We start from the raw sequence: 24,664 nt of genomic DNA on the forward strand, positions 1-24,664 counted from the left end.
TTAACTTTCCAATTGTCAACTTCCCTTCCCTTTCTCAGCAGTAAACTGTTCTTTACTCAAACGTATTGTGTTTACATATGTCAGTTACTAGTAATATGTTAAGCTCATGCACGTTGACACTATACAGATTTCATTCATTAACTAAGATGTGATTGTCACAAATAAAGTGCCTCAACAGTTGTGAAGAAGGGAGACTGAAATGAACATGTCACGAGTTTTAACATCACCATCACGAATGTGTGACCATTGAGATATGTCTATGACTCACCTCACTAGCCACATGTTTTCATGGTCTAGGAGATATTTAGATATTAGATTGTATATTTAACATACTAGTATTGTGTCCTATTCCCAATATTGACTGAAACTGAAAGTGAATTAGCATGACAGATGAGGTATGCAAACGAGACACTTTTTCTGTCGAATAACCTGCTTCTTTGGAGTTCATGCAATTTTTCACTTAGTGTTTGTTATCTTTATTTGTCTCTGTATTTGACAAAACTTTTCCGAATTTTTGGTCCTCAATGCTCTTCAACTTCGTTCTTTATTTGGCCTTTTAAACATTTTTTGATTTGAGCGTCACTGATGAGTCTTATGTAGACGAAACGTGCGTCTGGCATATGTATAAAATTTTAATCCTGGTATCTATGATGAGTTTATTCCTAATATATTTACGAAATTGGAAAATCTGTTAACTACTGTTGCTTTAATTCCTGTAACATTCAAAACAATATCCAGAATACTATAGTAAACAATCTAGCACAAAAAGGGGGCAAACAAGCAGAAGAGCAAAACAATTCTTTTTGCTAATATATATTCATTTCTTGCATTGAGAAAAAAAACAGTGTGAATCTTTGAGTTGAGGCTGAAAATGCTTACTTTCTGTTGTTTCTTCATTTTAAACATGAATTATTTTAGAACTGTGCAAGAGAAAGTGTGTACAGATATGAAAATCAATATCAAGATGGTGCATGTCATAAAATGGCTTCCAAGTAATCTTTTATAAAAAAAAAGTGTAATAAAGAGGCCATGACTATGTAATATGTTACATTACAAAGAATGGAAATATCAAATATTGAAGACTATTATGAATAGGTGGTTTATTCCCGATTGTCCCACTTTTTAAAATTTTAGAGTTCTGATTGTCCCACATGAAAAGTTCTGATTGTCCCACATTATTTTTTTGTAGTAAAATGTTCTTAGATAAACAAGGTAACTGTTGTTTGGTTTGCTAAATAAACAAGAATTAATTATGCACATTTAATATTAATTTTATAAAAGTATAAAAAAAAAAAAAAAAGTTTTTTAAATCATTAGATTGATACACTTTTGATTAAAAAAATATGATATTTCTGATTTATGAAATAAATCTTTTAAGGCCTTGAATTAAACTTTTTTTCTGAACGATATTTTTGGGTTTATATATGACTCTAGAAAAATAATTGGTGACGAAAATCATATGGTGGTGCACTTATTTTTGCTACAGCCATTTGAAAGTACCCAATTCTGACGATTTTCTCAGTTTTCATCAAATGTTATCGATTTTTGGGCTATTATCATTAAAAAAAAATCACAGTTTCAGAATTAAACTTTATTTTTTTTCATACTTTCAATAAAGATAGAGTGGACCAATCTGAATAGATCTAACTTTAAAAAAAACCTAGAAGTAGGTGTCAATATAAGAAAGTTTTATAAAATTGTATTGCTTTTTGTGTCAAATTGACCATTCTGTCAATTTGTCAATTTTCAAATTCTCTCTTTTTTTAGAACACAAATCTTATTATTTCAACTTCTTTGTTATAATTGATTGAAAAAATACATATTTGAGAAATTTGCAAGAATTTTTTTTTATATGGGATTTTTAAAAAACTTCATATCATATTATATGATACTTCAATTGTAAATATTATTATTTGTTCTTATTTTGTTCATATTTTATAAGTTACATTGATTAGTAACCTTTGATTAACTGCAACACGCTATAAAAACAAATTAATCATTATAAAAACAGTTCCCAATTGTCCCACATTTAAACTTCCCAATTGTCCCACAAACATATTCCCGATTGTCCCACAAAATTTCATTACCTTTTTACCTGTAATTTCAAAAAGTGGGACAATCGGGAAGACACCGAATAGGTTCTATGGTACTGGAAAACATGCCAACATTACCTGGTCATGGTCAGAATGCATGAACTGACCATTGTAGTGAATATCTCTCCTTTCATGGTGTAAAAAAATGTAAAATTAAAAATTTCAACTCTTAATATGCTGAGCAGTGTGTTTACCTCACTTCTTTTATTTTTTGGCAGCATGTTATTGTCAGTAACAGAAATGTAATGTAGTTTCTGTTCATAAAGTAATCGATCATGATTGATAACATAATTAAATTTGAGTAATTGATTATAACTTGATTACTTTTGACATTTGTCTTGCCCATCTGTTATCTTTAATTTTGTTTTTAATTGTGTAGCTCAAGAATTGTGCAGGAAGATTCATATTCACACAACACAAATAATAACAAATTCAATTTTTTTTATATACTTTATTCAGTTTGTAATTAATAATCATTCAAGGAAATTACTTTATAACTATTTGATACATAACAAAGGAACTGTTTGATTTCTGACATAACAGTTGAATGAAATACATTTATAAAATCCTTTTTCACTGTGGAATGTCTACAATACAGTATATGATGACATCCGATTATAAAACCTAAGAAAAACACCCTTAAAAACTGAACTAACCAGGTTGCATAGAATTCCTTTAAAAAGCAATTTAAACTACTAAATGTCAACATTTTATATGTTTAACTATCAAGAAGTGGAGAGTAACAAAATATTGGTTTATATACAGATTAACAAAATTGGAACACTCCATTCTGCTAGTTCAAAAATCATAAAGTTTTTTTGTCATTACAGAGGTAGGCTACAACACCAGGTTAAATTGCTGATGTAACTTTTTGCAGATTGAAGGGGGGGAGTCTAATAAATTTATCGGTTGTATAAAAAATACATATATGTTAATAGGTTGAAATTGTGTTACTTTATTAGTTATATCATATATTGTCATAATTGTGTAAAGCAATCTTCTACATTGGTAAAATGTAACAAAGTTGAGTGTTTTTTTGAGTTTGGAGACAGATATTGCAACATCTGTAACAGCCTCTTATAAAATATATTATTATCATCTTTATACAGTTCATAATAAATGAACAAATATGTTTTAGTGTGCACGACACAGAAATCTGTAACCTAAATGATAAGGTAAGATAAGATCCAAATAAAATTAAGTAACCCAAAACATCAAAATTATTTAGAAAAATAAATGTTAATAATCTTATGTGAAAAACCTAGAAATTTTTCAAGTAAACTTAAGCATGTTAAGGGCAGAATTTTTCCCCAAGTTTTATAGTTTGTAAACAGTTTGGTTAAAAGCATACATTTAACACAATTTATCATTATGAACCCATCTAGTATAATATGTAAGTCTGTGAACAACTCATGTGAGCTCATTACATAGATTAGTAGCTTGAAATACCTAGAACTTAAGATTTCAAATACATGTATGTAACTTGCAATACCTTACTTTCAAAAGTTAAAAATCAAACCATGACTTTTGTGTCATTTTCAGATATGTTGTCTAGCTATTTGTTACAATTTAAAATACGTGTCATTTTAGATTACTAGATTTATAAAAATTTTGTACAAAACAAAACATAATTTCATTGTCAGAAGGTCATTTACAAATAAAAATGTCAATATAGGAAACAAGTCTTTTTTTAATTCCGATAGACCAATGGAATATACAATAATTTTTAGATACCTGATTCTAACAGAATATTGCAGATTTTTCAGATACCTAATTTCACGAAAAATCTTGCAAGGACAAGTCATGAACATATCAATTCAACTTATGATCAATAGTTGTTTTGTGAAAAGAGCCCTTGATATTTCATGATATTTGTATTATGTCTGCAAAAATGTTCCCTTCAGTCTCAGTTTTGGTTTAATTTTAAAATGTTCATTTAATCAACTATCAAAATTGACTATAGCCAATAAACAGACACCATTGAATTTAATTTTACCATGTAACAAGTAGGATATTCATTATCATTTCTTAAAATTGTCAATCAAATAATATTAATAAAATTAAAATAGCTGTATCATAATCTTTCATGATAAGAAGTATATAAACTGTAAAACTAAAATAAATATCATTAATAACTTCACACAAAATAACAGTTTATGATTAATCACAGAATTCAATAAAGCCCTAATGAATGAATAAAACAAGTGAAATCATTTAACACATCATACAAATTTATGAAATAATCTTCCATGTACATGCTATCACACATTGAAAGTTAACCATGGTTTACACAGGAACAACTCTCAGCTATTAATATATAATTTTTGTCTTTTAGCAAAATTTGTGGATAACAATAATTTTTACTGACTAGTTATGAAAAGACCGACTAACTGTCACATGTGATGAATAAATTTCACAGTATCAATTAGGTCAGGTCAGTAAAACAGGAGATATAGAGCTTTAAATCAACCAAGAGAAACATTGCTTTATATACATATATTTAATTCTCAATTTCCTGCAATTGCATTAGTACATTATAGGTAAATAAAATCACTAACAACTCAAGTCAGATATTGACTAAATACAATTCATAAATATAATTTCATAAAGCATCAGCGATTCCGAAACTGTCAGTGGTGGATCCAGGATTCTTAAAACAAAGACGAGAAAAGAAAAATGAGAACTGCTATGCAGTGATTGTATTTGTTTCTTTATAATATGACCTCCTCATAATCAGCCATTGATTTAAGTTAGTTAACGTTGCAACCACGACATGATGGTGATAAAGCTGTTATATTGGTAGTTTATTCATCTGTATAATTTGTTTTTGGGTCTATTAAGTTTGAGCCTAAATGAGGCCTGAAGGAGGATCTGATTGGGAAAGGGTAGTTTGAGACACATACCAAAAAAATACACCAAAAAATAAATGATAATGAAAAAATAAATTTGATATAGTATTTCTAGTCATCCTGTGACCAAGATTAAATCACATATACTTTTTGCACAAATATGTGTCTAGAAAAAATATTATTTAAACATTGACCTTTCCAAAAAATAATACTCTATTTAAACTCTATCATGTCTGTATATAACAACTAAAAAATGTCACAATATATCAAGTTACATAAATGTTTTGCAATATCTCTTTGGTTTAAAAATGAATGTTCTATCAACTGAAAATTTCTTTTTCTGTCTCATCGTTACTTACATTCTGTTATGTTCAAATAATTGCACATTCATACATTATACTAGGTCTTGGAATCCATAGAATGACGATGTTTGGCTTTATTTTCAATGAATTGTCAATGAATTTCACAAGCTGATAATATTGATAAGTTAAATGCAATAGAAGCACAATTCTTCCCTTAGCTTTGCAAATGTTCATTTCTATACATAATTTCAAAATGCTACATAAGCTAAACATTTGATTAGAAATTAAACAAGTTCAGAAATGGAAATATTTCTTACTAGCTCATTTAAATGATCTGCAATTGTAGATACTCATTTTATTTTTGATAAAGTAATTATTCTGCCATGGTTTTTTTATTATTAATTGTTGATTAAAAATAATGGAAACAAATATGCATCCTTATTACAACAAATGTTTGGAAAGAAATTATTAGATATTGTTTTTTCTCTGAACACATTATCATTACTTTTTTTTTTTACTATTAACTTTACAGTTAATGAGATTTTAACACTATATTTTCATCAAAATTTAAATGTTGCTCAAATTCATTATTTAATAAATACACCACATTTAATTCCCCAGAAAAGGATACAATAAAAGGTGTGGCTGAAAATGAAAGTGATGACTCACGTGGCCACTGAGGTCTTGTAACCTTAAACAATATGTGAAGTTATAAAAGGCACTTAAACATTAGGTTTAAAATGCATAGAGAACTAATAAGTGGAGTTGGTAAATATCTGAAACTCTGACAAGTTTAGTTTCTTGCAAAATGAAATCTTTCATTTATTGAATTAAAATTATGATATTTTTTTTGTTTTAATATGCATTATAGGTAAATAAATATACATCTAATTCTCATCTCAATTAAAAATTTCTACAAAGTGTGATACAAATCAATTTGTTTACAATCAATTATCTTGGATATTAAGTTAAGATCTACAAGCATACAGAATTCGTTAACCAGACTATCACACATTCTGGAGAAAAATGATTATAAGAAACCAATAATGCAGGTACCATTTGTTCAGCGATGATATTGGCAGGTGGTAAAAGAGACATACTATATTGGCAATTCCTCGTGCAAATAGAGATCTTTGTCACATTCAATTTATCAACGTTTTAACATCATATACATACAGCAATATATACATCCAGCATTCATCACTTGTCTGTCACATTATTATCATTTAATATTGCAATCACTCTGCACTTGGTTTAATTAATTATATAAATATGTACACCTAAATTGGTTTATATAGTAATGTTGTCACATATTTTTTCCTAAATCGATGAGTCGCACTCAGTACCATAACTCCATCCTGAAATAAATAGCAAACTTAATTAGAAAACTTTAAAATTTGAATAACATTAATTGAAATATTCATTAAACAACTTATTATGGTATTTTACCAAGAGGTGATGAAAAACTGAAAATAAATGGGAAATGTGTTCATGGGACAGAGATTGGTCAATATGATTTTACATTGAAACAGAAAATATCTAAAATTATGAACACTGGATAACAGACAGAGGGTTGGAGTAGAATAAATAAATATGGAATGTGTCCATGGGACAGAGACACAGATGATGCCCCTGTTATAAAGGGACATAACTCAAACACTGTAAAAGTGACACCACACAAATGTGTTCTTAAGTTTTGTGGTAATAAGCAATGTGCATTTGATTGAGGCAAACTAAAAATAGTGAATATAAACCAAAAATTCAGCATTTTTTCTTGGAAAGAGACATAACTCTTGAAAAGTATAAGTGAAGTCACCAAAATATAATCTTGATCTGTGTTTTGTTGTATAAAGCAATGTGTATATGTTTAATAACATTTGGTTGAGGCAAACTTATGTTAGAAATGGAAACCAATTTTTGGATGTACATACGTACGTACAGACAGACAAGGGTAAAACTTAAAACTTACAGCAGAGGCATAATAAAATTACTAACCTTTATTGATAAGGCATACAAGTGATTCAACATAACATGATTAGGTTCTGGTAATAAGGTTGGTTCACACTGAAAATATATAAAATCACAAATCAGTAAAACTAGATACTATGAGGCAACTGCAAAACACATCAGAATAATTATACATGCAGGATACTAGTCTTATGGTGACCCATAGTTGTTAGTTTCTGTGTCATTTTGGTCTATTGGGGAGAGCTGTCTCATTGGCAATCATACCACATCTTCTTTTTTTTTTTAATATTAAATGTGTAAATATGATCATTAATGATTAACAAGCAATTAACTGAGTTGTCTCAGTGTGTATAAGAGTGAACATCTTTAGAAGTTTGTAATCTAAGAGAACACTTTTTTTTACAATATTTTTAAATGTTTGTTAATAAAATTTTCAATTGATACATTGTAGTAGCAACAGTCCTATTAGTTGATAAGATATTACCCAAGATTTGGTTGAAGTTGGATAAATAACCAGTAGTCAGAATAAACTCTTGTGCAATGATCATATGAAATGTCATAGTTGTCATAGAGTACAGGCTGTTTCATTGAAAAAATCCAAAATTCTGATTTTTTTTTAAAGATTTTTGACTAAAAGTGGTCCCCAAAAAACACAAGTAGCTATTACATTGTCCTCATTTTCCGAAAATATTTACCATGATGCATTTTCTGCATGTTCACAAACCTACCTTGACTTTTCACTTCCCTGGCTATATATGAACTAGATAGAACAGGTGAACTATATACTATACCTAGTTGTGTTTGCATGTTGGAATTTTGTAATTTAGGATATTATATAAGGACATCCAAAATTCATTGAGCCTGGTCATTTTTATGTAGATTTAGGATATTCAATGATCAAAACTGTGTGTAAAATTTCATTAAGTTTTGTAAAAGCCTACTTTTTTTGAGACATTACCCTGTACTTGTTACATTAAAGTCCTATAACTCTAGACAAACAGTTGAAAGACGACCAATCTTATTTTTAGTTGATCAAATTTGAAGTAAATTGTTATGTTTGGACCAGGGCTTCCAAAATGGTCATATATTCCGGTCATTTGTATAATGTCTGGTAAAAGTCCGGCTGGGCAAAGCATGAAACGGTCATATACTTTGTAGGTATCAAGGCTTTTTCGATCATTTTAACATAATTCACGATCTTTTTGACCCAACCATTTGCCTTAAGACATCAACACATTTCCGGTCATAAATGTGACATGATGATTAATTACTATCAAAACAACACCTACTTTAATACTTTATAATCTCAATCAAGGCTAATTAGTAGTTGGACAGCTGAAATCTACCTGTTCAGGTGACAGGTGAACTATGTTCAGTGCCGGACATCATATAAATTGATCGGTTTATTCACAATTATTTTCTTACATTTCAGCTGTTTATATCTAATTGATTTAGTCCAAAAGATTAAAATTATAAGAAATAAGTTTATCAACATGATTTGATGAAAAATTTAAAAAGGTTTTAAATGAAAAATTGTCAGAACTACGTCGTATGAACTAGAACACCTGTGCGCATCTGCACAGGTGGGAAATTTAATTATGCATCCTACATTTCTTCAAAAATGCTAAAATTATCATTGATACCTGTATCTAACGTTCATGTCAAGTATTTTGTTGAAGAAATAACTCGGAAAAGAGATTTTACGTATCCGTTTATGGTCCATGTATTACCATTGACAAGTTAACATCCGGTTAGAAACGAAAGTTAAGTTTTTGACTATGTCATTTTGCACAAATAAAGAGTCTAAGGCAGATATGAGCACGCTGATGTGCACACTTTGAATGATGCACTGCCAATTTAACAGTTTACATCCAAACATCAAATTCATATCATATCAAAGTAAAGTTTAAAATCGTTTTTTTTTAATGTAATGTCAATCATTGGAATGGCCATCTGATTACCATAATTGCCTTTTGTGACTAAGTATTAAGGAATTAAAATCGGGGTCAGATATAAAATGTCCAGCTGGCTCAAATATTTTTTGGAAGCCCTGGTTTGGACCAACTTGTGTTAGTGTTTAACAAGTGAAAAGTGAAAAATTACACTTTTCAAACATTGTGTGTGCATGTGTCTTAAATATCCTAAACCTAAAGCATATTGCTGAATACATACATGGGCAGGAATATCTTTATTAAGTATGACTTGTAACAAATGAGGAGGAAGAATAGGTGGTCCAGTGACTTTCTCTCCTGGTTTCCTGACTGGTACTTCCTGTCCATATTCATCATCTAAACTTTCTCCTGTAACACATATCTTTCTAATAATTCATTGTAAATAGTGACAATTATGTTGAATCATGTATGAATGTTTCATTTTTCTTATAAATGATTCATATATCGAAGTAAAATTAAGAATATAAATGAAGCACTTAATTATAGACTAAGAGAGTAAAAAAACAACCAAATTGACATGGCGAAATTTTTCCCTCTTGACAACCAATCAAAAGAGACTAACTGAAAAATAAATGCACAAATATATTTTAAATGATTATATTTCCCCTTCAAATTACAACTTTCAATAATTAGGGCTGGTATAAATGATCAGATAAGAATAATTTAACAATTTTTGAGTTATCATGACCAAGTCTTTCCTATATTTTTTTTTATAAAAAAATTAAATATGTTTACATTAAGGATGTATTCTTCTGACTTTTCAGTCTCGTTCAGTCTCGTTGAAATCTCGTTCTTGACAATTCCCAAAACATGTGATACAAGTTGAAAATATCAATGAATTTTAAAAATATTATAATCAAACATAATTCTGTGAAAAAATTGTGTATTTACAATGAATGGTTTTTGAGTAATCCAGTTTTCAAATTTTACCAGCAATCAAGTCTGTATTTTTAGCCAAAATTTTGAGAAAATGGGTGAGGGGTACAAAAAATGATTTTACAAGAACTATGTACATCCCATATCATTTTTGTCTTTTCAAATTTCTTAGATATGTATTTTTTCAATCATTTATAACAAAAAAACTAAATAATATGCATTTTGTTCTTAAAATTGAGAAAAATCACAAAAATACAAAATTGAAAGCATAGTAAATTTTACACAAAAAAGCCTAAAAATAAGATAAAACTTTCTTATATTAACACCTGCCTATAGTTTTTTTAAGTCAAATTTATTCAGATTTGTCCACTTCATCTTTATAGAGAGTATGAAAAAAAGTTTAATTGTGGAACTGTGATTTTTTTCACGATAATAGCCCAAAAATAGGTTAAAATCGATGAAAAATGGGAAAATCATCAAAATTGGGCATTTTCAAAGGGCCGTAGCAAAAAAAGAAGTGCACCACCATATAATTTTTTCTTCACCAATTATTTTGTTACAGTCTTATAAACCCAAAAATCGGGTTAAGAAAAAAAGTTTAATTCTAGAATTGTTTGGCTCCTCAGAGGTGTACATCCTTAATTGGGGTGACAATTCTAACAGAGTGGGAATCGGCCTGAAAAAATAGATATTTAGATTATATGACAAGAGTTGATGAAGTTTTACATTTTCATTTAAATGATTAATCTATAAGAAATATTACATTGTACTAGTACTACCACCATGACCACAGAGTTTTAACAGTTAAACACATGTCATCCCATAACATATGTTTTTTTACTTAACAATTTTATCCTGCTTATAAATAAATGCGGAATTTGTCCATGAAAAAAGGAGGTTGCCCAAACTTGCTTTTCATATCAAGTGATAAAGGGACAAAACTGAAGAACAGTAAAAGAGATGCTACCCAAATTTGTACTTGATCTGAGTTTTGTGGTAATAATATGCATATACCTAAGTGTCATACAATTTGGTTAAGGCAAACTTAAGTTAGAAAATGGAAACATAAAATAACCAGGTGCTCCGCAGGGCGCAGCTTTATACGACCGCAGAGGTCGAACCCTGAACAGTTGGGGCAAGTATGGACAAAACATTCAAGCATGATACAGCTCTGAATTTGGATTGTGATCAAATTTTTGACATTACATGTTTTTTTTTTACACAAAACAAATGCCAAGATTTTACAAATCAATTAAAGATTTCTTCTTCAAACTTTTTAAATCTAAAATTAAATAGTTGACACAGCATAGGTTTCTGACACAGAATGAATGTGGTCTAATGAACTTAAAAGGTTTTTTTTGCCTTTGAGCAAATCACTATGCTGTTGAATATTAATCCTCTCAAAAAAATGTTTGAAGAAATTTTCTTTTTATTTATGAAATCTGAAATGAGAAAAATTTAACCCCCCCCCCCCCCCCCCCCTTTTTTTTCACATCCCCGTTTCCCTTTTTCAAAACTGATATCAATTCAAATTTCTAATGGAGTTTGCAACAATAACTACTCATTTAAATATATCATAAAATATTAAGATGTAAAAAAACTGCTTGTTATCACTGAATGGTAAAGATTATTTAAATTTATCAGTTGGTAGTAAAAAGTGTATATACATTGTATATTGTATATAACAAAGATTTAAGTTGATTCTGGACAAAGAAAGATAACTCCAATTAAAAAAAATTCTTGCTATTGCACAAATAGGATATTTCTTGCTTACTATTCTGGACAAAGAAAGATAACTCTAATTAAAAAAAAATTTGCTATTTCACAATATTGTGCAATTAGATATTTCTTGCCATTGCACAATACTGTGCAATTGAAAAGACTTGCTATTGCACAATACTTAATATAATAATTTTAGATCCTGATTTGGACCAACTTGAAAACTGGGCCCATAATCAAAAATCTAAGTACATGTTTAGATTCAGCATATCAAAGAGGCCCAAGAATTCAATTTTTGTTAAAATCAAACTTAGTTTAATTTTGGACCCTTTGGACTTAAATGTAGAATTTGAAATTTGAAAACAGGACCAAAAATGAAGAATCTACATACACAGTTAGATTTGGCATATCAAAGAACCCCAAGGATTCAATTTTTGATGAAATCAAACAAAGTTAAATTTTGGACCCTTTGGACCTTAATGTAGACCAATTTGAAAACTGGACCAAAAAAACTTCAATAATCAAGAATCTAAGTACATTTTTAGATTCAACATATCAAAGAACCCAACCGATTCATTTTTTGTCAAAATCAAACTAAGTTTAATTTTGGACCCTTTGGACCTTAATGTAGACCAATTTGAAAACGGGACCAAAAGTTGAGAATCTACATATACAGTTAGATTCGGCATATCAAAGAACCCCAATTATTCAATTTTGATGAAATCAAACAAAGTTTAATTTTGGACCCTTTGGGCCCCTTTTTCCTAAACTGTTGGGTCCTAAACTCCCAAAATCAATACCAACCTTCCTTTTGTGGTCATAAACATTGTGTTTAAATTTCATAGATTTCCATTTACTTAACCTAAGGTTATTGTGCAAAAACCAAGAAAAATGCTTATTTGGGCCCTTTATTGGCCCCTTATTCCTAAACTATTGAAACCAAAACTCCCAAAATCAATCCCAATCTTTCTTTTGTGGTCATAAACCTTGTGTCAAAATTTCATAGATTTCTATTAACTTAAACTAAAGTTATGGTGCGAAAACCAAGAAAATGCTTATTTGGGCCCTTTCTGGCGCCTTATTCCTAAAATGTTGGGACCAAAACTCCCAAAATCAATACCAACCTTCCTTTTATGGTCATAAACCTTGTGTTAAAATTTCATAGATTTCTATTCACTTTTACTAAAGTTAGAGTGCGAAAACTAAAAGTATTCGGACGCCGGACGACGACGACGACGACGACGACGACGACGACGACGCCGACGACGACGCCGACGCCAACGTGATAGCAATATACGACGAAAATTTTTTCAAAATTTGCGGTCGTATAAAAATTCAGCAATTTTTCCATTTGTAAAGGGGCATAACTCTAGAACTATAAAAGACACCTTAAAATTCAAACTTGATCTGTATTTTGTGGTAATAAGCATTGTGTATTTTAAAAGTTCCATCATATTTGGTTGGGGCTTTCTTAAGTTAAAGAACAGAAACCAAAAATTCAGCATTTTTTCCATTGGTAAAGGAGCATAGCTCTAGAACAGTTAAAGTGACACCACCAAAAATGAAACTTGATCTGTATTTTGTGGTAATTAGCATTTGGATAAGTTTCATAACATTTGGTTTAGACCAACTAAATTAAGAGAACGGATACCAACTTTGGGACATAGGTAAGGATGTACGAACATGTACGTTCGACGTTTAGATGGACAAGGGTAAGACTTAATGCCCTCTCCCATAAATGTGGGGCATAAAAAACTGGTGTTTTGTGGAGCAGCAACAAATACCAATTTAATGAAGTCTAATTCATTTGGACCAAGCATCTCAAGCGGTGAGCATGCAACCTGTAAGGCAGTAAGAAGCATATGTAGATAAACCTCTAATACAAAAAATGTACCACTAATGAGCTGAAGCCATGCCTTTAAATCCTTTAAGTTTATAATTAGGAAAGGGGAGACTATATGTATATTTCACACTGGAACATAAATTGCAATTGTTCAATACATGAATTTGTGCATTCAATTGGATTTGTAGATTGTTCAGACGATCTATATGCATGTTTTATATACTCTTCATCTTCAGGCAAAGTACACATAATTAAGGGATATTTCAGGTTTCATAAAATCTTGTATGCGTTTAGATCTCGTTGACCTACATCTGAATGAAGAATAAATGATATATGTACATGTAGCTTTTAACAATACTTTTAGATAATTGGATGATATATTGGCTCTCAATAATGACGACTTCAGTATGTACAAAATGTATACTAAAGAAATTTATCCTGTTGAACTTACTTTAAATAAAGCTAATACTAACAATGACCACTGCCCTTTCCTCGATCTTGATATCTATATCATTAACAGGAAGCTTAATACAAAAATTTATGATAAAAGAGATGATTTTTTATCTCCTATCGTTAATTATCCATTTTGTCCCTTGTCACCATCTTATGGTGTTTATATATCTCAACTTGTATGATTTGCTCGTGTATGTAACAACGTATTAGATTTTAGCGAGAGAAATTTATGTATTACTGAAAAATTATTACACCAGGGTTTTCGATATCACAAACTGGTCAAAACATTTACTAAATTTTATCACCGGTATAAGGAAATAATTCATAAATATAACTCAACATGTAGACATCTTATAGGTTCAGGTATTTCACATCCAATCTTTTATGGTGATATTCTTTACAAAGCACAAAAATGTCAGTATTCACCTCAAAAGCTTACAAAACCTTTAAACAGACTTATTAAGAAGGGATATAGTTAGGATACTGTTGTCAGGTCATTAAAGATTGCATATTTTGGCTTTAATATTGATTCACTTATAGGGTCTTTGCATCGGAACTAAACACATTTATATTTTTTTTTAAACAGTTATTGGCATGACATGGGTTATGTTCTTCTCATATATTTTATGATAGTATGATACTAAACCCCTAACAGGAGGGATTGTGCCTGATATTCATATGTTGAAGACATAATCTTTCAATCAGTTTAATTGAGGTCTGGAGCTGGCATGTCAGTTAACTGCTAGTAGTCTGTTGTTATTTATGTATTATTGTCATTATGTCACCCGATCGACAATGTCGGGTGACATATTGCTTTTCCTCTGTTTCTTTTTCTGTATTATTATTATTCTTCCACCTATTTTGTCCGGCAGTTTTCTCGGAGCCAATGGAACCCATCTTAATGATAGTTACTATAATGAGGAACACAATTTTTCGGGTTGCAGTAGGTCTCAAGACCATAAAAAATGGCTGCCGTTACCATGGAAATGGAACAATTGTGAAAAATTCCAGTTTTTGGTTTTAATGAATTATTTGGAGATGCTTTAACTTAGAATCATAATATTTTGATACAATGTAGGTGCCGGGCATATACTGGTTTTGGCGATTTTGGCAATCATTGGAACTATCATGTTGCCATGGAAACTACACCAAAAATTTCCAAAATATCAAAATGCTCCAAATTTAATAAAACTTCATAGTAACGATGAGCAACATTGATATCGGTGGAATTTGGCGTTGGAATTTCGAAAAATGTCTGCCGTTACCATGGAAACAATGCAAAACAGGTCAAAATGATCCAAAAACCTTAAAGTGGCATTTATTTTCTTAAAATGGTATGTCAAATTGATCGAAACTTTGATGGTATGGTCCCTCCCATGAACCAATGTGGTATATGCTATTAAAATTTTGGGAATAGTCTCTGTTCCCATAGGAACCATCACAAATGTCAAAAATTTCAAAAATTTCAAAAATTTCAGAATGCTCCAAAATTGATGAAACTTTATAGGATTGTAGACTGGTAAGTCTGGATGAGACTTTTGATGTTGGAATTTCCAAAAAGACCACCGTTGCCATGGAAACTGCAAAAATGTCAAAAATTTTCAAAATGCTTTGAACTTTATGAAACTTGATGTTAAACATTTTTTTAAATGGCTGCCGCTTAGTGGCAATAGGGGGAAGGTTGACATCTGCTATTGCTTGCAATGGCAATTCTAGTTTTATTTATTTTCTTTTGTTACATCTTTTGACATTGGACTCGGACTTCTCTTGATCTGAATTTTAATGTGCGTATTGTTATGCGTTTACTTTTATCATTATCATTATCACTGTACTAGTATACATATTTTTAGGGGCCAGCTGAAGGACACCTACGGGTGCGGGAATTCTCGCTACATTGAAGATCCATTGCTGGCCGACTGTTGTCTGCTCTATGGTCGGGTTGTTGTCGCTTTGACACATTCCCCATTTCCTTTCTCAATTTTATTTAAACTGTTTTTAGTTAATCAAATTCCTGTGGACAGATTCAAAAGAATTCACAATTCAAAGTGAAAATTTTCTGCTTTTCACACATTTTCCTTTTCATTTACAGACCTATAATATATAACAAATGTTTCATTGACTGTATTTCAAGGGCCATACATGGGACCAAGGGAAAGCATTTCTAAATCTCATCTATGGATGTTGTCATCTTTTGTTTTTTGCATAAGGGAAATGAAAATGAAATATGCCTCCAAGGGTGGTTACCCCATTTTTTAAAGTGCCTTCCCTGGGTATCATATATGAATTAATGGAACAGCCTGAAGTATGACAGCTACATATACTTTTTATTAATATTCACATGCAGTTAATTAAGTTCTTATATTACATACAGTTTCATAAAAATCCCAAATCACCCAAATATATGTACTTTGCTAGAAGTGGCATTGCTGAAAGGTTATGCATGTATATACTAATTCAGTACTTACGGCCTTTGTCTTTTTTAGAATTTTTAACATATAGGCTATCTAAAGCTAAAGCTTCAAACACTTCAAAATCTGCTTTCCTAATTTGTATTGAGTTGCTTACACTTCCTTGAGTATCTGTCAACACAGGCTGGAATGTATTTAAAATTTTGAGATTTGTACTACACACATTACGTATATAAGTATAGACTAATTCAGTACTTACGTCCTTTGTCTTTTTTAGAATTATTTACATTTAGGCTATCTAAAGCTAAAGCTTCAAACACTTCAAAATCTGCCTTTCTAACTTGAATTGTGTTGTTTATATTCCCTTGACTATCTTTCATTGTAGGCTGGAATGTATTCAAAATGTTATGTGTGCATTGTGTACAGTGTATCACATGTAAGTGTATACATATACATACAAGTCTAACACACTGAATATCATCCAAAAACAATACTTGCAATACATATTAATGAAAATTTTGATAATGAGTGGTTAGATTTATAACATGATTCCAAACTCTATATCTACCTAACAATGACAAGATGAACAACTCTGATCAATTAACTATAGATGATACTCTAAAGTCTTTGTAATGCTAATGAACTTGGTGATGAGTTTCATTACTTATTCAAATTTACCTTTTTCAACAATGTAAGAGCTAAACTTTTACCTTTAAATGTATGTAATAACCCAAATGTTTTAAAATTTAAAGAACTGATGACTACATCAGATCTATTTACACTTACTGGAATAGCAAAATTTTGCAAAAGTGTTATTAAAACCTTTTAATAGATGTGCTTAATCATTTTACTGTTATTTGTCAAATATCAGTATTAATTATATATACTATTATTGAACCTTTATTTACAATGTTGTTCTAATGTAAATATGTTCACACTTTTATTGTTTGTTAAAAAATGTTGTACTAGCATACCCCATGTGGGGGTTTTAGTGAAATAAAATGTCTTATGTCTTTTAAAAGTTACTCATTGAAGGACAATCCATATCTATTTTTTTTTTCACAATGTTTCTAATCAGAATATATACTTGAAAAAAATCTTCTTTCAAAGTTTATTGTAGGTAAGAAGGAACATCAGACATCATTTTTGAGAAAAAACACAAAGTTTATGCTTTATATAATTGAGGGATAATATTCTGTAGAATAGATCAACATTAAATTGTTGAAAGTACATGTATCCTCAGAATGATTCATCCTCTATCAGGATGTCCAATGAATCAATGAGAAACATTCATATTATAGTGAATGGCACATTAACACTTGATCCTGTCATATACATTTTTTTGTAATTTCTAATGAACATATACCAATATAAATGTATGTACACATTGAGATTTTTCTTGGGAAACCACCAAGAGTCGGTTTCACAAAAAAACTTACGACTAAGATTGATTGTAAGTATACTGAATTGTTCATGACTTATGACCAATCTTAGTCGCAAGTTTTTTTGTGAAACCGACTCCAGCACTCATGCTCTATCATCTGTGTGTAATTTTAGGCTTGGATAGAACTGGCTTTGAAAAAAATCCAATTGCTAAATCAGTATTTTTTCACAGAATTAGAATGTCCTGTTGATTTTTTCTGCTTTTTTATCCTGTATATACATGTACATCTACATGTACATGTATGTCTTGCAGAGATTGTGCATGCTTCAATCTTAAAACTAAATGAAGGCTTTGTTATGCATGTTAAGGTTATGAATATCAAATAGGTAATATCATATACATGTACATGTGACAATCAATACCATGATGATCAAATGAAACTGAAAAATTAAGTAGATATTTACCTCTGAAGGGTTGTGCTGCCATGACCCATCAACAAAAAACTTGTACTGATGTTCACCTTCTGGTAATTCTATAATTGTTAGAAAATCACCATGACTGAAAAAGAAAAAAGAATTGAAATATGCAATATGCAAGGTAGCATTATTCTTATAACACACCTAGCCAATAAGCTGCAGCTAGCATTAACAAATTTCAAACGAATCTAACATGCCAAGCCACCCTTATGAAAATTATCATTATACAGTTGTATGGTATACAATTTTTACTTTTTTTTTAAAGTTAAACATGTTAAACTTATATTCATCAAAATGACTTAGGGGTCCTGATTGTCAAGTGGTCTAAGTAGTTCATCTGATGTATATATACTAATTAGCCTGTTAACACTAAGGTTAAGGGGCCCCATATGTAGCAAGTATGTTAGACTCCAATCCCAATAGATTAGGATTGTTTGTTTTGCTGCCAAAAGTCAGACAACTCCAGTTATCTCCACCAATTTAAGTTGTCCTCAATGACAAAGCTTATAGTGCTGAAAAATTAAACAGCCAACAATCAATAATTCAAAACAATTCCTTTTTTGTTGTTTGCATGGTGTTTTATGAACGTACATGTATACACCCCACAAATCCTTATATTCATACAAATTATCTAATTATATAACATATCTATACAATCAATAATTGTTAACCACAATAAAAATTGTGTTTGTGGTTTAAAAATATAGTTTATACATGTTACATGTACCTGAAGTTATCAAATAATCACCTTTTTACTTTCATTACAATAAACAAGATAAATGACTTTCTATTGTTTATGAGTCATCAGTTATCCCACATGGGTCTGCTCAAATGAAGGCGATATGGATTATGGTATATTTTTGGTGGGTAGCTTTATTCCTCTTCATGTTACACCAATACAAACAATCTAAGATACCAGATAATATGCACAGTTTGTCCTGGTGTACGGTATATATAATGTCCTGAATAACTGAATAGTTCAATCTTTTTCTTTACAAACCTTTTGACAAGAGGTATTTTGGCCCATTTATTAAAACTTCCAGCTAAGTAAATATCCTTTCCGCCACCTTCCCATTTGAATACTGCTGGTAAAAGTTTAGGCGTCTGGTAAACCATATCAGCTCCCTGACTCAGTGTTGTGGCGGCTCTTGGTCGCTAAATGACAAAAAAAAACATTTTTTGATAAAATTATTGCCCTTCTACTCTGACCTGATAAATTAGGAGAATTATATATTCTCCAACATGTAAACCAAATTAAAAACAATCAAGCAACAGGGAAATGTTAAAGAATTACATCTTTTTTCAAACTTACCATAAAAGAGTGCGGATAAAAAAAAAATTGGCAGCATCTATTGAATGTAGTTCAATGTACATGTATATATATATTTTTAAGCTACATTTTGTACAAAGATACATGTATTATATCATGTCATCTAATGACAGATTGAGTCCACAAAATTATACATTAGATGAACCGTCCCAGACAGACTTGTACATTATGAAAGTTGATCTTGTATTGCTGATCATTTTTTTTCTCTTTGCAGTTTCTCTCCAACTTCTTTAGTTTTTGACCTTTTGCCAAAAACACAAAAAGGGGGGGGGGGGGGGGGAATATTCATTGATGGGCAATCACTTTATATTATAGCATGCCTACTATTGATTTGCGCATAAATTGATTACTTGTAGAGAAGATACATGTACATACAACAAACAATGTATGTAATGTATGTCAAGAGGATTACTGTACATGTACATTCTGTTGTTCAATGAACAATAAAATTACTGTAGATCAATTCCAAGTGACTAATGTCTGACATGAACAGGTACACATGTACATACATGTAGTCACTCAGGGATTGCAGCAGATAAAATCAACATTTTAAAAAATTTATTTAACAGTTGAAAAGTTTTGCAAATGGAAATACTATTGTTACGAATTTACTGTTTAAGAATATAATAATAGTTCTACGGTTATATATTTCCGATATCTATATTAGTTTCCCATATCATCTTTTTATCGTTGAAAACTGTATCTAAAATCATCCCTTTATCCTTGGTTGCTATCAGACGCTTTACCTGTACAGTTGTTGCTAGGGTGCTCTCTTCGAGGTCCGCGTTAGAAGTATAAATAGTGGGTAGCTATTCAGTGTAAATTGTCATTTGTACCGAAGACAGCAGACAGTAAACATCGGAAAGGAAGTAGTTTATAGCAGGCAGAAGGTTTAGTTTAAGTAAAGTGAAGTGCTTGGAACCTGCAGACAGAATAGAGAATGGGCTGAGACTGTTGGTTCGGTACAAATTGTCCAAACAGGGCTGGTGCTAAGGTTTTGCGTCTCACATCTCTCACTATTGCAGTGAGTGTTTGCTGACATACCATGCCTTAGTGCTACCCTGTTGTTTCGACAGTTATAGAAATGTTTATTAAATAAAGTTTTATACCTTTTAGGTTCAGTCCCGTTTTATACATTTAGGTTTCAGCCCGTTTGATACATTTAGGTTTCAGACCAGTTCCAAACATTTAGGTTTCAGACCAGTTCCAAACATTTAGGTTTCAGACAATAGTTCCAAACCGTCAGACCCGTTCCATACATTTATGTTTCAGACCTGTTTCATACATTTATGTTTCAAACCAGTTCCATACATTTAGGTTTCAGACTATAGTTTCAAACAGTTGGTTTTAAACGGTATTGGACTGAAAGGGTTTTAAAACAGTTTTTTAATTCAACAAGTTTGGTTCAGGTTGATAGGTGTTGAAATTCGTTTTATGTAGTATAGTATTTGTTTCATATTTGATAGTGATAGTGTAACATTTTAATTGACTTTCGAACTTTTGAATTGCTTTTCAAATCCCAGGAAACTGGTATGAACCCGAGGATAAAACTATCTAAACGTCCCCGCCCGGTTACACGTTACACTATTATACAAATACATGTATCTATTTTTTAAACTTCTAAAATTTTACATAAGCTCAAAATTCAAAGATGGTGCTGATAAAATAAATGATGCATTGATTAATATATTGTATACATTTGTATATGCAATAATAGACACATTATAACCAGCTTCATGTACTTTTGTAGGGACAAACTAATACAATAGAGTGAAATGTCCAAAGACTAACAATAAAAATATGAAAAGGGGCATAACTCTAGAATGGTTAAAGTGAGGCCAACCAAATTCAAACTTGATCTCTGATTTGTGGTAATACATTTTGTGAGAATTGTGTACAAGTTTCATAACATTTAATTGAGACAAACTAAAGTTAGAGAACGGAGAACAACTTTTGGACATACGGACGGACAATAAACGTATGTGTACAAAAAATGTATCTGCCAGAAACTGCACCTAGAAATACATATAAAGTCTGGAAAAGATCAGAAGACAAACACCAAACTCTCATGTCTCTTTATAAACCTTTATTCAATCAAAGTCAAAATAATTCAGACATCAATGATGTTTTGAGTAAAAAATAACTCACAATAAAATTATTAAAAAGGGCATAACTCTAGAATGGTTAAAGTGAGGCCACCCAAATTCAAACTTGATCTGTGGTTTGTGGTAATACATTTTGTAAGAATTGTGTACAAGTTTCATAGCATTTTATTGAGACAAACTAAAGTTAGAGAACAGAAAACAACTTTTGGACATACTGACGGACAATAAGCGTACATATAAAGTCTGGAAAAGGTCAGAAGACAAACACCAAACTCATTAATGATGTTATGGGTCATAACCAGTGACACAATGTTCATGTACATGTATATACACTTGTATGTTGACGAAGTTTGAAGTTATTAATTTTTAGCATATCAAATAAATCTCAAAAATGCTATTGTTATATCAAACGTTTATTCATTCTCATCACTTAAATAGTTTTTTTTAAATTCACTGTAGTCAGATGTAATCAGATCCATCTCTGTTGGACAAGAGTAAAACTTGTTTCCCCCTCTGCTATGGTGGGGGCATAAAAAAAAACATCCTAGTAAGGATTCTGTACATTTATTGTGTATACATTGTATTAACTTAATTACTAAGTACATGACCAGTTTTCATAGCCATCACAGGAGCTGTTATATATTTATAAAGTACAATCACAATGTACAAATGGCATCAATTTACTTGTTGTCACCTGATTAGCATACATGAACACTTGTAAATAATCTAACCTTTAAATTAATATATATAGAGTAAGGATTGAAAAAAAATTACAATTTTACAACACAAGTAAATTTATTGGACCAAATAAACTAGACTGCAATTTAACAGTTACATCTCTATTTATGGGACCATATATTAAATAGAATACATCATAAACATGTATCTACAATACTGTACAATTCTAATTTACAAATCTATCAATAAACAATGTACCGTTGTGTCTAAAGGTATATGTATGATTGTAAACAAAATATAAAGAAAAGGTCATCTACAACTTACACGTACATTTGATGCAGGTCATTCTTTTCAAAAGTCAAAATGTTATTCTACTTTTATATTTATATGCTAAATGGTAACCTTCCTCAATGTCAAATAGTACACATTTCTACTTGGGGCTACATGACACAATTATCATAAAAATGTCAACTTTATAATCTAAATATTTTTTTTCAATTTCTTACTGAATAAATTAGTTCATGAAATGATTCACAGTTTAAACTTATACAAAAATATTTGAAGAAAATCTGAATCTAAAAAAATGAGAAAGATAAAAATTGTTTTTAATCATTGGGCATATGACCTTCACCTTCAACTCAAGACATCAAGTAAATATTTACATGTTTACTAAAAAGACTAGAAGGAAAACTAGAAAAATAATTTTAAAGAATTACCCTAATGTTAGGATTGATCACTTGAATGTGATCAAATTCTTTTTCGCTATATCCATATCTTCCAGCTACAAGTTGAGGTCCAGATTCATCGCCAGACACATGGCGAGATTTTTGTGATGTATTGCCCATTCTTCTAGATTGTAGTGTCACATCGGATTTAAAAATGTCTCAAATTAATATTTTACTATGACTGATACATTAGGTGCAATCAATAGTTGACTTGTAAATTATATCCAAGTAAAGACAACAAATATATGACCGACACTTGTCATGTGGTGGTCGATCACCTCGTGTCGTGTCTTTACAAAATTTAGAACGACCTAATCCCAAAATTTAACTTCGTTTAAGTTTTAGGACAAAATCCGATGTTCCTTGCCTAATCTTTACATCATTTTATCTTTTCTGAAGTCAACATTTTAAAAAATTTGATTGAATCGACTGCAAAAAGTAAACAAATATGGTGGAATCCACGGTACGCATGCCAGAAATAGTAAATGGTAGAACAAGTACGGATTTTTCTTTTAAAATCCGTTAAAATTCTATTTGAACTTTCTTTCATTTTTCAAAGTAAGGCTGACTCAGACATCATTTTATTTCAGATCATCGAAATCATTTTTTTTTCATGATTAATTTTAACGCCCCTTTACTTCCCGCAAAGAAGGTACTTAACGATTTACCCGCAGAGCCGTGAATGAAAGAATGATTGCATTCTCGCATGTCTGCCTCTGATAATACACCTTATCGCTATTTGTCCGCCATTACTAGATATCACACAGGTTCCCGTAATTTTTTGACGTCACAAAACAAAATATCTGACGACACAATGGAAAAGTGATTGTTGTATGCGTCAAAAGTTCAAGCGGCAGGGTCAGCCGGGATTAGCGATAAGGTGTCACATGATGACGTCATCACTTCAATCCTGAGATCGTAGGGCATTATATTGAACCTCTTTTCAGTCTGAGTATAAAAAAAATAAAAAATGTGACGGAGTTCCAATATCTAACGTTAGAGACATTAAGATACATTTTGCCTCCACCTCAATTTTTTTTCTCTCCAAAATCCGTTATTCACGTTTTCTATAATAATGTTCCTGTTTTAAAATATCATACTTACATATATTTGTACATAAATATATTCGAAACAACGTTTGTTTACAATTTATTATCAATTGTTGGTTTACTATCCACATCGGTCATTGATAATAGAATACTGTAAAGCATTGACCGCTGTAATACTGATCGAGTAAAAGATATCGTAGAGTATTTGCGGTTGGAGACTTTATTTCATAGGAAATTTCGCTAAAGCCAAAGGTCGCATGAAGCCACCAGAGACCGCATATATACACGTCATGTATGTCTCGGTAGTAAAAGTCTAATAAAAGTATAGAAACAAATATATACATATATATTTATACATTTTTTGACTCGTTCAAAATTAGAAGATACCGACGGTCTAAAAATGGATAATAATAAAAAATTCTTTTGTTCTCTTATTCAAAAAAAGACAATGAAT

At 30.7% G+C, this 24,664-nt stretch overlaps 1 protein-coding gene across 2 annotated transcripts; it reads right to left on the reverse strand.

Annotated features, from left to right (window-relative positions):
- Positions 1-2,552: 2,552 nt before the first annotated feature.
- Positions 2,553-23,651, reverse strand: LOC139517017 (5'-AMP-activated protein kinase subunit beta-1-like). 2 transcript variants are annotated; one of them, XM_071307553.1, is made up of 7 exons: positions 23,153-23,651; positions 19,324-19,478; positions 18,312-18,405; positions 16,521-16,647; positions 9,385-9,512; positions 7,240-7,308; positions 2,553-6,602 (listed from the first exon to the last, which is right to left on the reverse strand). In XM_071307553.1, the coding sequence occupies exons 1-7, from the start codon at positions 23,279-23,281 to the stop codon at positions 6,525-6,527; spliced, it is 780 nt and encodes a 259-aa protein (XP_071163654.1). In that variant the 5' UTR covers positions 23,282-23,651; the 3' UTR covers positions 2,553-6,524. The 2 variants fall into 2 exon arrangements, with proteins under 2 accessions (XP_071163654.1, XP_071163655.1); XM_071307554.1 differs by lacking the exon at positions 16,521-16,647 and adding an exon at positions 16,723-16,849.
- Between the last annotated feature and the right edge of the window lie 1,013 nt (positions 23,652-24,664).

This window comes from Mytilus edulis, chromosome 3 (assembly GCF_963676685.1).
Source record: "Mytilus edulis chromosome 3, xbMytEdul2.2, whole genome shotgun sequence".
In the NCBI taxonomy this organism is placed as follows: domain Eukaryota; kingdom Metazoa; phylum Mollusca; class Bivalvia; order Mytilida; family Mytilidae; genus Mytilus; species Mytilus edulis.

Coding starts and splice junctions, on each gene's coding strand:
- LOC139517017 (XM_071307553.1), bottom strand. CDS start 23,281: ATGGGCAATACATCACAAAAATCTCGCCATGTGTCTGGCGATGAATCT. Junction 19,479..23,152: donor TGATCAATCCTAACATTAGG/GTAATTCTTTAA, acceptor TTTGTCATTTAG/CGACCAAGAGCCGCCACAAC. Junction 7,309..9,384: donor ATAAAGATATTCCTGCCCAT/GTATGTATTCAG, acceptor ATATATTTTCAG/TGTGAACCAACCTTATTACC.